This window comes from Peromyscus leucopus, chromosome 8a, assembly GCF_004664715.2.
Source record: "Peromyscus leucopus breed LL Stock chromosome 8a, UCI_PerLeu_2.1, whole genome shotgun sequence".
Taxonomy (NCBI): Eukaryota; Metazoa; Chordata; class Mammalia; order Rodentia; family Cricetidae; genus Peromyscus; species Peromyscus leucopus.
Window position 1 is genome coordinate 49,348,272 of NC_051085.1, and position 14,932 is coordinate 49,363,203.

A 14,932-nucleotide genomic window follows, 5' to 3' on the forward strand; every position below is an offset into this window, starting at 1 on the left:
AGGCTGGTCTTGAGATCCTCCTGCCTCTGCCTCCCAGTGCTGGGATTTAAGGCGTGCGCCACCACGGCCGGTAACACGTAACTATTAATGACTGCATCCCCCCATCAGGAAATGGGATTTCAATGTATACTTCCATTATAAACAAAGTTGATCTTCCTTAAATGGTAAAGGATCTTTGTCTATGAGAATCATCTGTTCACGTCCTTCCCCGTTTTCTTTAGTTTTCCAAGGCCCCTGCGATGTAAACTGAAATATTCCCTAGCCTAGTGGGGCTACACCAGGGCTCCTTTCATCATCTGGTCTATGTTGTAATCGTATCCCTGTAAATCACCTCGGCCAGGACACCTTCACTGGGGATTAGCAGTTCTCACAAAGCTGGCTAAGCCGACCAAGCCTGAGATCGGCTTTCCAGTCTGAGGCGTGCGGAAGAGACTGCCGAGGACCGTCGTGCCTGCAGTAGCCGGGATGCCTGTCTAACTGGAGTGTGTTCCATTTACAGAACCTGTTCTCGGGCGGGCGCCCAGAACCCTCGCTCGGCTGCCTTCCCGGGCTTCCGGCGTGCGACCCGTCCTAGGGCTGCCCGTGCGCGCAGCCAGCCTGCTCCGGGACTCACGCCCAGAGACGCCCCGGGGGAGCGAGCGGAGCGGGGCGAGCGGCTGTGGCTCAAGTCCCCCAAACTCAGAACGAGGGGGACCCCTCGGCGCCAAGCCGCTGTCTCCGCGTTCCGGCGCCGGCGCGCGGAAGCATCCCGTGCGGGGCCGTGCACCCGGGACAGCCAATCGCGTAGCCGCCTGCTCGGATTCCTCCGCCCAGGCCGTGCGGCGGCCGCAGGTGGCCCGGCCGAGCGTGTCCAGCGGCGGCCGCCGTCCCGAGATGCCTCGCGGGTGACCTCCGACCTCGCGGGCCCGCCCTTCTCTCCGGCCGGCCGCTCCGCTCCGCTCCCCTCCCCAGCCCGGCCGAGCTTGCAGAGGCCCCCGCGGGGCAGGTGCGGGACTCCGCGGACGGTCGCCGTGCAGCGGCTGGCGGCGGCGGCGGCGGCTCCCCCGCGCCCCGAGGCCCCGAGCGGGCGGGCGGGCCGGCCGGCCTCCCTTCGCCTCTCCCCCTCGCCGGAGGCGCCCGGCGGGGCGGCCGGGGCCGCGGCCGAGAGGCGCGTCCCGGGTGAGTGGGCCACGGGCGGGGTGGCGGCGGGGCGCTCGGGGCGGGGCGCGCTCGGGGCGGGGCGGGGCCGGCGGCGGGGCCTGGTTTCCTCCTTCAGCGCCATTTTGTGGCTGCGAGACCCGCAAATAAAGGCGATCGCCGGGGCTGCGGCGGGAGGAGCGCGCGGCGGGGGGAGGCCGGCTGCGGCGCGGCCTCGGCCTATGTGACTGGCGGCGCCCGCGCAGCCTCGGGCTGGAAAGGTAGGTGCGGCCGGCGGCGGGAAGGACCGCGAGGGCCTGCGGGGCCGGGAATCGAGGCGGCGGCCGCCCCGGGCCCGGGGAATCGCACGCCGGGCCCGAGGGGCGCTCGGGCCTGGGGCCGCGCCGGCTTCCCGTTAGCCGGGGCGGCTCGCCGCCCACCGCGGTGCTCCGCCGCCTCAGGGCCATTCTACTTCCGTCCCTGGCGGCCGGGGACACGGCGGGCGTTCCCGCGGCCGGGGAGGCGGGGAGGCCGGAGGCCGCCCTCTCGGGGCTGACTGGCCGTGCCGGCCCTTTCCCCGCCTCTGTCGCCCCCTCCCACCTCCCCGAAGCCTGGTTCCCGGCGACCCAGACAGAGGTACCGACGGGTTCTGCCCGGCGCAGACGGAAGGGTTCGGTTTTTCCTTAAACCGAATTTCGCGTCACGCAGCAGCCTGTCACTGCAGCCACGTTCTCCGGTGGACTTCCATTTTTAAATAAGTGCATGCATTGTGAGGACGGGGATTGTGTTTTTTTTTTTTTGCTGTTTTTTTTTTTTTTTGACAGCTTCGAGAAATTTTTCGTCAACTTTCAGTCTTGCTTTGGATCTCTGTGAGGCTGATTTGACCATTTTTAAAATTGTTTTCCCTAAGAGTGAATGCACAGTAAAAAAAAAAGGCCTAAGTTCTTGTGTTTGTGTACGTTTTCTTACGGGGCGGGGGGACGGCTAGGGATGGAATCCTAGGCCTTGCGCATGCTAGGCCAGCCTTCTACCATTGAGCTGGCCTCCCTGCCCACAGTTCTTGGTTTGATAATGAGGAAGTCAGTTAATTCAACCCCAAAGGACTAAGACACTCTTAGCTGGTTGTGAAGATCGCTGAGCATGCTAGAGTCCTAAGTCTCATGTGTTCATAAGTTTTATTTATGCCTCTCGTCCTTTTCACTCTAGCTATTATCATTTAATATTGTTTCGAAAGATAAGTGGAAGTCACAGAACTGTTACTACAAATTCTGGTGTTTGTTTTGTTTTGTTCCCCCCCCCCCTTTAACTTACATTTTTGAGCATTAGGGCTGGAGAGTTGAGTTGGTTCAACAGTTAAGAGCACTTTTTGGTCTTGTAAAGGACATGAATTCCCAGCACCCAAATGATGGCTTCTGGCCATCCCTAACTCCAGTCCTGGGATTATGGCTTCCTCTTCTGATCTCTGTGGGCGGCACCAGGCCTGCACGTGGTGCACATACATACATGCAAAACATTCATAAACATAAATCTTTTAAAAATGACAGGTTTTGTAAAACATTCATAAACAAAAATCTTTTTTAAAAATCACAGATTTTATTTTAAAGCTGAGCATCAGGTTTTCTCATAGGTATCGTAGACGACGTTTGAAACGATTGAAAACGAATTTTTGAGATGGCTAGGTTTTATTCAGTAACAACTGATGAGGCAAGTCACTAGGTGACTTCTGATGTGACTGAAGTTGAGTGTAAGCATTTGGGCAGATGTGTTTCCAAGAGTGTGCTAGTCCTTCAGTCTGAAGCAGACTGTGTTTGCTTTAGTGGACCCTTTGGCAAAGCAAGATGTAAGATAACAAACATTACTCTTGTTTTTAATTATCTCCTGCTTTCTACCTCTGAATACTTTGTATTTCCTGTAGTTAACTAAACTTGGAGAAAAATTTTCAGTATTCCCATAGTTGTATAAGCTACTGGATATAGTGTGAGACTCTAACATCAGACTAGAATTCAGTGCTATCAATATTCTCTGCCTTAAAGATGAAGTTGGTGGAGTTTATTTTCCCAACGTTTGTTATATTTTTTTCTTTTTTTAAAGATTTATTTATTGTGTACACAGTGTTCTGCCTGCATGCATGACTGCACTCCAGAAGAGGGCACCAGATCTCATTTATAGATGGTTGTAAGCCACCATGTGGTTGAATTGAACTCAGGACCTCTGTAAGAGCAATCAGTACTTTTAGCCTCTGAGGCATCTCTCCAGCTCCTGTTACATTTTTTTTCTGTTGATTGTGTTCAGACAGACCTTGTATAGTATTTTTATGCCACCAATCACAGGTCTGCAGCACTTTTGCTTATATAGAAACTGAAGCCCAGAGTTAAGTGACTTGTTCAATAAGGTGGATGTGACTGACTGAAATAGTGATCTGATTTCTTTTTTTTTTTTTTGTTTTTTTTTTGGTTTTTCTAGACAGGGTTTCTCTGTGTAAATTGCACCTTTCCTGGAACTCGATTTGGAGACCAGGCTGGCCTCGAACTCACAGAGATCCACCTGCCTCTGCCTCCCGAGTGCTGGGATTAAAGGTGTGCGCCACGACGACCGCCCGGCTTGTGATCTGATTTCTAACTAGTCCCTTTGTACTGCAGTGCTGAGGCTCCAGCACTGTAGGTAACGGGTTTCCTATATCCATTGTGGTTTATTTCAGGGAGGTGTATACATGCCTTCTTGTATACGTTGTTTTGGCTTCTGTTCGCCTTTCTCCAGAGACTGCTAAGTTGCCCAACTTAGCATCATAGTGCTATGATCTGGAATGCTAGGCACCTAGTCAACTAAAACTGAATTCCACAACCTAAGCTAGGCATTGATGACATTCTGAATTTGAGATATGTTATCTCTGAACGTTCTACACAAATAACTGAAATAAAAAATATACTTATTGCTAGGTGGAGGTGGTGCACTCCTTTCTTCCCAGGAGAGGCAGAGGCAGGTGGATCTCTGTGAGTGTGAGGCTAGCCTGGCCTACATAGTGAGTTCCAGGACAGCCAGGGCTACCCAGAGAACCCCTGTCTTGGAAAAACTATATATTATAATGTGTGTGTGTGTGTGTGTGTGTGTGTGTATTCTATTTTATGTGTATGGGTGTTTTGCCTACATGTGTGTCTCTGTTCTGTGTCTTTGTGGTGCCCTTGGAAGAAGAGGGTGTCAGATCCCCTGGAACTGGAGCTACAATGGTTATGAGCTACAGTATGGGTGCTGGGAATTGAACCCAGGTCCTAGGAAAGAGCAGCTAGTATTAACTTCTGAGCCATCTCTCCAGCTGCTTTCTCCCCCTTACATAATTTTAAAGCTAGTCATCTTTAGCCGGGCAGTGGTGGCGCATGCCTTTAATCCCAGCGCTTGGGAGGCAGAGCCAGGAGGATCTCCGTGAGTTCGAGGCCAGCCTGGGCTACAGAGTGAGTTCCAGGAAAGGTGCAAAGCTACACAGACAAACCCTGTCTCAAAAAAAAAAAAAAGAAAAAGAAAAAGAAAGAAAGAAAGAAAACCTAGTTATCTTTAAACCTCTTGGAAGGTTGCCCAGTTGAACATGTTTGAATTTTTCTGTTTGCCTTTGTTTTTTAAGATGGTATGTCTCTGTATGGCCCTAGCTGGCCTGCAGCTTCCTTCCAGGTAGAACCTGAAACGCTCCAGCCTCTGCCTCTGAGTGCTGTAATGAACTGTGTGTGCTGTCCATACTCTACATGTTTTCTTGTGTTTTTGAGATGGTCTCACTGTGTAGCCCTGACCGGCCTAGAACTCAGTAAGTCCCAGTTACTCAAAATGCAAAGGTGTGTGTCTATTTCTCCCTCCCTCCCTCCCTCCTCTCTCTCTCTCTCCTCTCTCTCTCTCTCACATTTGCAGTTGCAGGGCTCAACCCCCAGGTCTTGCAGGTGCTTATATCCTGCGGTCTACAACTATATCTCTACATCCCTAACCCATGAAAGATTTTTAAATGGAGAATATTTAAGCTAGTAATTTACAATGTGGTCATTTAGAGTGTTTTCCTAAAATTTTTATTTCTTCTGTACAACAGACCCAATTTGAGAACCCAGGGTTCAGTGGCGGTATGATTGGAATATGTAATTCATATGGGAGTATATGTAAAATTGATACTGGAAAATCTTTAATACGTTTTTTGTAAATCTCAAATATTCATTAAGAAATTAAATAGTGCCAGGCAGTGGTGGCGCACGCCTTTAATCCCAGCACTCGGGAGGCAGAGCCAGGTGGATCTCTGTGAGTTCGAGGCCAGCCTGGACTACCAAGTGAGTTCCAGGAACAGGCGCAAAGCTACACAGAGAAACCCTGTCTCGGAAGACAAAAACAAAACAAACAAACAAACAAAAAGCTTTTAAAAATCAATACAACAAATTCTTCAGTCAAAATTTTAATAGTTCAGAATTTTCAGACAGATTTCTATGTACCTTTGGCTGTCTGGAACTCTCAATGTAGGCTGGCCTCAAACTACAGAGATCTACCTGCCTATTCCTCCAGAGTGCTGGGATTTGAGGCGTGTTCCACCATGCCCGGCTTATAGTTTGTCATTTTTGGTAGGTATAGATAAGTAAAGTAAAATGGAAAAAATAAATTAAAGATGTAAGGGAACTTTGATGAATCTGCTGTGAGTACTAGGACCTAGGAATAACTGTGTGTGTTTCCTGGTTAAATTTGAATATTAGACAACAACAGAAAAACAAAATCACCTGGGCATTGGTAACTCACACCTTTAATCCTTTTAATCTCTGTGAGTTCAAGGCCAGCCTGGTTCTAGGAGTTCTAGGACAGCAGTACTCCTACATAGAGAGAAACCCTGTTTTATAAGAATAAGAACCTTTTTTTCCCCAAAGATTTATTTTATGTATATGAGTGCTCTATTGACTTTATGCCAGAAGAGGGCACCAGATCCCACTATAGATGGTTGTGAGCCACCATGTGGGTGCTGGGAATTGAACTCTGGACCTCTGGAAGAGCAGCCAGTATTCTGAACCTTTGAGCCATCTCTCAGCCCCAGAAGAACTCTTTTACAGATTGATCTTTAACTGTGGGTGTGTATGCTAGTGTGCATGTGCTTGCCTCTGGAGGCCAGAAGTGTCGGATCCCTTAGAGCTGGAGTTGTGAGCTGCCTTATGTGGATGCTGGGAACTGAACTCATGTCCTCTTGGAGAGCAGTTAACTGCTGAGCCATCCCTCTAACCCAAGAACTCATGTTTTAATTGTGTATAAATTATTACTTCAAAATCAGTTTAGATTTGGAAAAAAAAATACTGGCCCCCAAACTAAGTCAAGTAATATTTAGTGCTCAGATCTTCAAATGAAGATTTTTATTTTTTTCCGGTTTTTCAAGACAAGGTTTCTCTGTGTAGCTTTGCGCCTTTCCTGGAACTCAGAGAGATCCGCCTGCCTCTCTACCTCCCGAATGCTGGGATTAAAGGCGTGTGCCACCACCACCCGGCAAAGATTTTTATATTTGTTAGATTAACTTTCCCTGTTCTGTACATTTGTTCCCCAACTTGTATTGTAATACATTATTTAAGGTACATTTATTACTGTTTCTGTCTTTCTGTAGTGTAAGTTTATGGTTTAATAAGTAATGACTGCCAAGTAGGCTATGCCTTTAATCCCAGCACTTGGGAGGCAGAGGCAGGAGATCTTTGCGAGTACAAGGTCAGTCTGGTCTACAAAGTGAGTTCCAGGATGGCCAGAGCTACATAGTGAAACCCTGTTTCAAAAGGAAAAAGAAAAAAAAGAAAAGTAATGATTGCTGCTAGGGCTCATTCTAAAAGATGGTGGTTCTCTTGAGTTACCTATCTTTTGCAACAGTTAAATGAATTTTGTATAAATATCTAAAGAAGCTAATTTTGAAATATAGATTACTTTGACATGCAATTATGTGGTATAAGCATATTTTTATTAAGATAAACATTGTGTTTAATGTTATTAGAGAGTGGTGAATTATATGATGGATTCTGCGTCACTGTAAAAGCATACCGTAGAAGTCAAGGACAGGGGACTAACTGGTGCTTGCCCCTATGGGGCCTTCAGCAACATGCCTAGATTGCCTCTGAGGTCTGACAGGGAGCTTTTTTAAAGGTTACATAACCATGATAATGAAAGATGTTAAGCAGAGAGGACATTTGTTGAAAGTTACAGGTTAACTTGTGTCTTTGTGCTCTTTTTTTTTTTTTTTTTTTGTAAATTGAAGCTATCCTGGGCTAAAGTCAGTGATAGAACACTTACCTAGATAGAATGTGAAGGAAAAGTCCTGGGTTGAATCCCCTTCACTGCAGTGAATGAATGGATCAAACAAACAGTTGTGAAATAAAATGCTATTTTAATAACTATTTCACATTAACATTTGCTAATAACTGGTTTGAAAGAAAATCAACTGAAAATCATTTCCCCAACACTTTCCCCCCTTTTTAGGGTGCAAGATGACCAACGAAGAACCTCTTCCTAAAAAGGTATGTTGTTTCAGCAGCTTCACTTCATCTTTTTGTGTTCTTATTTTTCACTTCCTTTCCCTGATACTTTGCATCAGGGGGTGCAGAGTGTTAGACGTGTATCTGCATGTGCTCAATTTGGAATGAATGATGACGACAGCTTATGGAAGGCATTAGAGTATTCTTGTGATCTGCAATTCTTAGTCTGAATTATATGAATATTTCCTTATACACACAACGTTATGTACAATTTCTAAACTTTTTTTTACAGATAATTTATATACATATATTTATATTGACTCTTATTTTCCCTCCTAATTTTTTAAACCACCAAGGTTGTAACTTAAATCCTTCGACTATGGATTTTTCAAGGCTACAGCCAGTTAGTTCTTATAATGTATTTTCCTCTTTGATTTTCTAACTTTTGATTTCCCAGTTCTATAGTCCTATACTGAGTTTAGCTATTACATTTATAGTATAGATACACTACATATACCCTGAGGTTTTGTTAAAGAGAATAGTATAGTTTATGGACGACTTGGAAATCGGTTGGAAAGCTTGGTGTTTGTTCATTAAATATTTAATATCTGTTGTAGAAAAGTGGAGTGAGTAAAGAACTGAGTGTGCAGGAGCTGTGTCTGCTTGCTCTGGGCTCGTGTTTCTCCGTTTGCAGTGTAACACTGATGTTACTGGTTCATACTAGACGCTGGAAAGGAAATGCTCTCTGTGCTTCCGGGCGTCAGGCTAGGCTGCATGCATAGTGTGCGGGCACTCCTCCACTGAGCTGCGCTCCCTCACCAAGAATTTTCCTTTTTTAAAAAATACTTATTTACTTTTTAGTTGTGTGTATGTATACACGTATCAGAAATGCGCACGAGTGCAGGTGTTTTAGGAGGCCCGAGTCACAGGTGGCTCACAGCCACCTGACATGGTTGCTGGAAATCGAGCTCATGCTCTTAGCCACCTGTCATATCTCCAGCCCAGTATTTTCTCTTTTTAATAAGGGAAATTAATAAAGCCTTCGTTGGTTGTTTGTGTGTTTGTTTTTAAAATAGGGGGAAATACTTCTAAATGTATGAAACAATTTCAGCTTATGTTCTATTTTTAAACTTTGTTGGAAAGTTATAAATTGATAAGTTTTAAAAATATTCAGGGATGGAGCTGGAGAGATGGCTCAGAGGTTAAGAACACTGGCTGCTCTTCCAGAAGTCCTGAGTTAATTCCCAGCAACCATGTGGTGGCTCACAGCCGTCTATAATGAGATCTGGTGCCCTCTTCTGGCATGTAGGCATATATACAGGCAGAACTCTGTATACATAATAAATAAATATTTAAAAAAATATTCAGGGACATTCTATGAACCTCATTCAAAAAACTAGGGAACTGGTACACTCTGAGTTTTCAAATGTTCTCTTCATGTGAAAGTGCTGTTTTATCATGTGTGCAGCTCTGTGTGAGAACCACCAATCAAGATCAGCATCTGAATGGTCACCACAGGGCCCTTGTAATTATAATCTGTTTCCGTTTCTTTAACTAACCTGAGTGTGTGTCCGTGTCCTTTTGAGATTATTTTTTCACTCAGCATAACAAATATTTGTTTCATATATCAATAGTCTTATTTCTACTTACTGCTGAATAATGTTGTATAATATAACTATCATGGTTTTATACACACTTGTCTGTTAAGAGACAGTTGGATGATCCCAGCTTTGGGCCATCACAAATAAAGCTGCTCGTGATAAACTTTCTTTGGGCTGAATGCTCAAGAATGCACCTACTAGGGGCTGGGGAGATGGCTCTGTAGGTAAGAGCACTGGCTGTTTGTCCAGAGGACCGGGGTTCAACTCCCAGCACCCACATGGCAGCTCCTAACTGTCTGTAACTCCAGTTCCAGGGGATCTGACACCTTCACAGCAATGCAAATTAAAAATTTTAGATAAATTTTTTAAAAGAAAGAATGGAACTACTGAGTCATGTGGAGTGTGCAATTTTAATCTTGTTGTTTTGGCTTTTTCATTTTTAGCAGGATTTTTGTTATTGTTTGTTTTTTCTTGTATCTCTGTATGTTGAGGAGATGCTCCGAGGTGGGAAAGGGTGTTGTTGGATCCTCTGAAGCTGGAGTTGCAGGCACGCCCTGACTGACATGGGTGCTGTGAACTGAACTGGTGTCCTCTGGAGAGTTCCAGGCACTCTTAACCATGAAGCTGTCTCCTGCCCTCACTTGTAGTTTAAAGGAACAGTCAGGCTATTTTTCAGAGTTGTGAAGTATGATGAGTACTGAGCCATTTAAATAATCCAGCTTGGGAGGCATTTCCTAGCTCAGCACAGAGCTCCTGTGGAAACAGCTTTGCACTCTGGAAGAGTACTCAATCCATTTTTTAATTTTCTTTATAGGTCCGATTGAGCGAAACAGACTTCAAAGTTATGGCACGGGATGAGTTGATTCTAAGGTAAAATGTTCTTTTATCAAAAATTCAAAGAATCTATAGACAACTTACCGTGACTGCTATGTAATACTTACCTTTATGCCATCTGAAATTTGGGTTTGCTTATTTTTATTGTTGTTGCTGATTATGTTAGAGACAGAGTCTTCCGTAGAAGTTAGGATCCTCCTGCCTTAGCCCACCAAGGGCTAGAACTAAAGGTGTGTGCTTTGTTGTTGTTGTTTACTTTTTGAGATGGTTTCTTTGTTTAATCCTGGCTGTACTGGAACTTGCTCTATAGACCAGGCTGACCTTGAACTCACAGAAATCTGGGTATGGTTTTTGGACAGTTTCCTGTGGTTCTTCAGTATATAAACAAGAACTATAACATAAGCTTAGGTGCTTTCTAGACTGACACAGAAACCAAATTTTCTTGCAGAGCTAAGATTTGTTACATGGGAAACATGTTTATTTAATATATGGCTTGCTAGAGAATATGTTCAGCTTAATAAATCAGCAGGCACAGGGCTCAGTAGATAAAGACCTTCTCTGTGCAAACCTAGCTTTGACCTGAGCTCAATCCCTGGAACCCGCATAAAGCTAGAAGGATTTAAAAAAACACAATGCCACAAAACTATCCCCTGGGCTCTTCCACATGTGTGTGTGCTATGGCAAATGTGAGCTCACACACAATAAGTTTTAATAAAAACAGTAGGCATGGATATTGGTTTTTTGTTGCTTTTGGGTTTTTTTTCCCCAAACAGGGTCTTAACATATATTCAAGTTGGTCCCAAATTGGAAATCCAAATTAGTCTTCTGAATGTTAGGGATGCAAGCCTGTACTACCATGCCTGCTCAATTGTCTTGTCTTATATTTGTTTTTCTTTTATTATGTAACATTTGAAGAGTTATGATCAAAGAATGATATCCCCCCCCCCCCATGTTTTAAGACAGGGTCTCTCTGTGAAGCCCTGGCTGTCCTGGAACTCAATTTGTAGATTAGACTGGCCTCAAACTCATACATCTGCCTGCCTCTTCCTCTCAAGTGCTGGGACTAATGGTGTATATCAGTACTGCCCATCCCAAAGGAATGATTTTTATGATTTTTTATTTTATGTGTATGGGTGGTGTTTTGTCTGCATGTGTACCTGTGCACCATTTGCCTGCCTGGTGCCTAGGGCAGCCAGAAAACGGGATTTAGAGTTAGGAGCTGCCATGTGGTTGCCCATACTCAAACAGGTCCTCTGGAAGAGCAGCCTGCTCTTAACAACTGAACCATCTCTCCAGCCCCTAGATTAAATTGTTTGTTTGTTTTTATTTTTCAAGACAGGGTCTCTCTGTGTAGCCCTGGCTGTCTTGGAACTCTGTAGGCCAGGCTGGCCTCAAACTCAGAGATCCACCTGCCTCTGCCTCCCAAGTACTGGGACTGAAGGTCTAAATTTTAAAAATTAAATTATTTTTAAAGCTTCCTCTTAGTTCTGAATTTCTATGGTTAGGTTATAAATACTTTGTTAAGCTAGTTAAGCACATCATTCTAGTAATGGTATTTTAAATATAAGGAACCAGAAAATGGGTTGTTTTGTTTTTTCGTAGCTTTACATATATTCTTTCTGTGCTTTGGGTTAATCAAGTTTTTGACTGGTAACTTAGATAAGAAATAAATGAATTTAAAATTTGTATTACATTTCTTTATTAGAGGGTAGGTATGGGCCGTGTAGAAGTCACATTGTGGGGGTTGGTTCTGTGTTTGCACCATGTAGAGTCCGGGGCTCAAAGTCAGATAAAGCGCCTTCATCTGCTGAGCCACTTCACTGTCCCTAAATGAAAGTTACTGAACTTTGCTGTCTTTAAACTTTTCAAGGACTTTATTTAAGTTAAGCAGATTTATCGGGGAAGATGAAAGGGAGAGAAGAGAGGATTTCATTATGAGGAGATGAAGAGACCATTGCACTGTTCTAGAGGTTGGTCTTCATTCAGTGCTAGAGGTGGAGCCCAGGGCTTTCACACCAGGCATGCACTAGCCTCTTTACAAGCCGAGTTCAGTAATTTCCCACTGTGGCTTGCACTACACTACTACACTAGTCTGTTGTGAACTTCCTTCACTACGCTGCTCAGGCTAGCCTGTTGTGAACCTCTGCTGCTTTTTCTGCCACAGGTCTACATGTAGGACAGTTTTCCATTGTGTATCTGATTTATCACTCTTGTCCTCTTGCTGACAAAACCTCTTTTTTCTGGAAATACTAAGTTCTTTACTACAGTTCAGTACTAGAGTAGCTTTATGATTCTTAGACTCTTGAGGTAGCCTGCTTGCTTTTTTTTTTTTTTTTTTTTTAATCAATCTTAACAGTTTTCTGTGTAGCCTAGGCTGGACTGAACTCCCAGTCCTACACCTCAGTATCTTCAGTGGTAAGATTACAATTGTGTGCCACTAAGGCCACTTGGCTTTTTTCAAAACGGATTCTTTATTGCTGACTTAACTCCTGAGCACAAGCAGTCCTTCCTTAGTCTCCAAAGCTGTTAGAATTCTTGATGTGCATCACTGCCACCATTTGTAGTCAACTAGAAGAAACAAAATATCGGTATACTTTCAAAAAGTCTTAAATGTGTTTGCGTGTGGTTGTGTTCATGTGATTGCAGGTCCTTTGGAAGCCAGAGGTGGTGGACACCTGGAGGGAGAGTTACAGGCAGTTGTGAGCCACCTGATGTGGGGCTGGGAGCTTGGGCTCTTCTGCCGGAGCCTATGCTCTCTTAACTGCTGAGCTCCCTCCCTCCAGCCCCCAAATCAGTGATGGTATAACAGTTCAAGTAGGACTGTTGCTACTAAGTAACCTAAAAATGTGCAATTTATATATATCTTAGGAAATTCTTCTAAAAACTTTTCAGTGAGTTTTTCTTCTCCTTAAATACTCCATGGTTTTAAATCAACTGTTTAATTAGTCAGTTTTCTCAGGTTTGAGGGGTTTGTTTTTGTTTTGAAATGTGTCATCTGTTTGTTACTGTTGATACTTTTGTAGCCAGGATGCCCTTGAACTCCTGATCCTCCTTTTTTCTACCTGTTGGCTGCTGGGGTTACACCACACCCAACTTTATTTTCTGTCATTTTATGGATGTCCCTGTTTGTGCTTTGGAGTTTTGTGCTTTGTTTTGTTTTTTTGTTCCTCTAAAATAGCTCTTCTAGCCTCCACAAAGAATCTGTGTTGATTTCTAAATAGTCAGTGAGCTCTTATGTATCCTAAAATGTAGTGGGCCCTAAAAATAAGCATTCATAGTGGTGTCTATGTAGAAGATGATTAGCTAGGGTTTTTTGGTTTTTGTTTTTTTTTTTGTTTTTTTTTTTGTTTTTTGAGACAGGGTTTCTCTGTGTAGCTTTGCACCTTTCCTGGATCTCACTTTGTAGACCAGGCTAGCCTCAAACTCATAGAGATCCGCATGCCTCTGCCTCCTGAGTGCTGGGATTAAAGGTGTGTGCCCAGCTCGATTAGCTAGTTTTATTGCATGTCTGATGATGATTATAAATCGTCTTCTAGAATTAAATTTTAGGTGCCAGGGATGTAGCTTTATTGGTAGAATGCTTGTCAAGAATCCATAAGGGCTTGAGTTCCATCCCCAACCATGTCAACTGGGGTTTCTGTATCCCAGCACTTGAGGTGGACACAAACAGAGAAGCCAAAGGTCTGCAGACATTTTCAACTTTGCAGTGAGTTTGAAGCCAACCAGAGGTACATGAGACACTGCCTCAAAGGGAAAAAGTCAAATTTAAATTTTACTTAGCTGTACCTATTAAATGAATGAATGAATAAATGCTTAAAATAAGCACGATGACAGACATTCAAAGAAGGGTATTCTCTGTCAGGAGGTGCTCAAACACAAGCCTGAGGAAGTCTATATTATTAGTTGTAGTGATTACCAAAGCAGCTGGCGACTGTACATTGAGTAGAGGACTATAACAAGCAGGGAATGTCCCTTAGTTCCCTGATGATAAGTAGCACATGGCATGTCTGCAGGTTGTTTGCCAATTAGATGTCATTTTTCAATCTTGAAATTTTTTTTTTTTTTTTTTTTAGACATTTCTCTGTGTAGATTAAGCCTCCGGAACTTGGCCAGCGGCTCGAATCGGTGGCTCGTGCCTTTAGTCGTTGAAGGGACACTAGCGACTGCCGAAATATTTTTAACCTATTCTTGTAGGTAAAAAAGCAACTTTGCCAGCGGGCTGGTCTCGTCCTTTACATCCGAAGCACCTACATGGCAGCTCACAACTGTAGTATCAGGGGACCTGAGACCCTCTCCCCCATCTCGCCCCTTAACCTTTAGATTACATCCCTAAAGCTAGCCACCAAGGTTTTTTCCCTTATTTGGATACTTTTCTATGCCAGACTCATTCCTGGCATAAGTACCAAAGTCCAGCAATCAGAACCTCCTTTGGTCACCTAATTAACATGCCCAGTCAAAATATCCCATTGTCTTCTAACCCATTCTAACACAGACCTTCCCTTTTTCTCCTCTTAAAAAATTACACTGACTGTTCTTCTGGAGGGCTGGGTTTAGTTCCCAGCACCTACATGGCAGCTCACAACTGTCTAACTCTAGTATCAGGGGACCTGAGACCCTTGGCAAAATGTCAATGCACATAAAATAAAAACAAATTTTTAAAAATCTTAAAGAAAATTATATCTGCAAGGTCATTTGCTGCTGTTTTCTGCCTGAGTCAGAAAACAGTTACTTTATCTTTTCTTCCCTCCTTAATAAAGGATCTCTCTGTGAAAACAAGTGTTTGGGTGTGGTTTGTGCCTAATCCAGGGTCTGGAAGGGAGACCCCGCTGTGCAGGGTCTCAACTTGAGGCAACACTCAAGGCAGAATGGATCACTTTCAAGGCTCGTGTGGTCTACGTAGATCCAGCAAAGATAAAATAGTGAGATTCTGTC

General features: G+C 44.2%; 1 protein-coding gene across 2 annotated transcripts in view; it reads left to right on the top strand.

The window, feature by feature from the left end:
* The first annotated feature begins 1,088 nt into the window (after window positions 1–1,088).
* Window positions 1,089–14,932, top strand: part of LOC114691379 (WT1 associated protein) — a 31,109-nt gene continuing 17,265 nt past the window's right edge. Inside the window, exons 1-3 of one of the 2 annotated variants that reach the window (XM_028866676.2) lie at window positions 1,089–1,158; window positions 7,570–7,607; window positions 9,981–10,036. In XM_028866676.2, the coding sequence (XP_028722509.1) occupies window positions 7,578–7,607; window positions 9,981–10,036 (86 nt within the window). In that variant the 5' untranslated portion in view covers window positions 1,089–1,158; window positions 7,570–7,577. Of the gene's footprint in view, window positions 1,159–1,215; window positions 1,398–7,569; window positions 7,608–9,980; window positions 10,037–14,932 lie in introns of those variants that run through there. The other variant, XM_028866677.2, reaches the window with a different exon arrangement.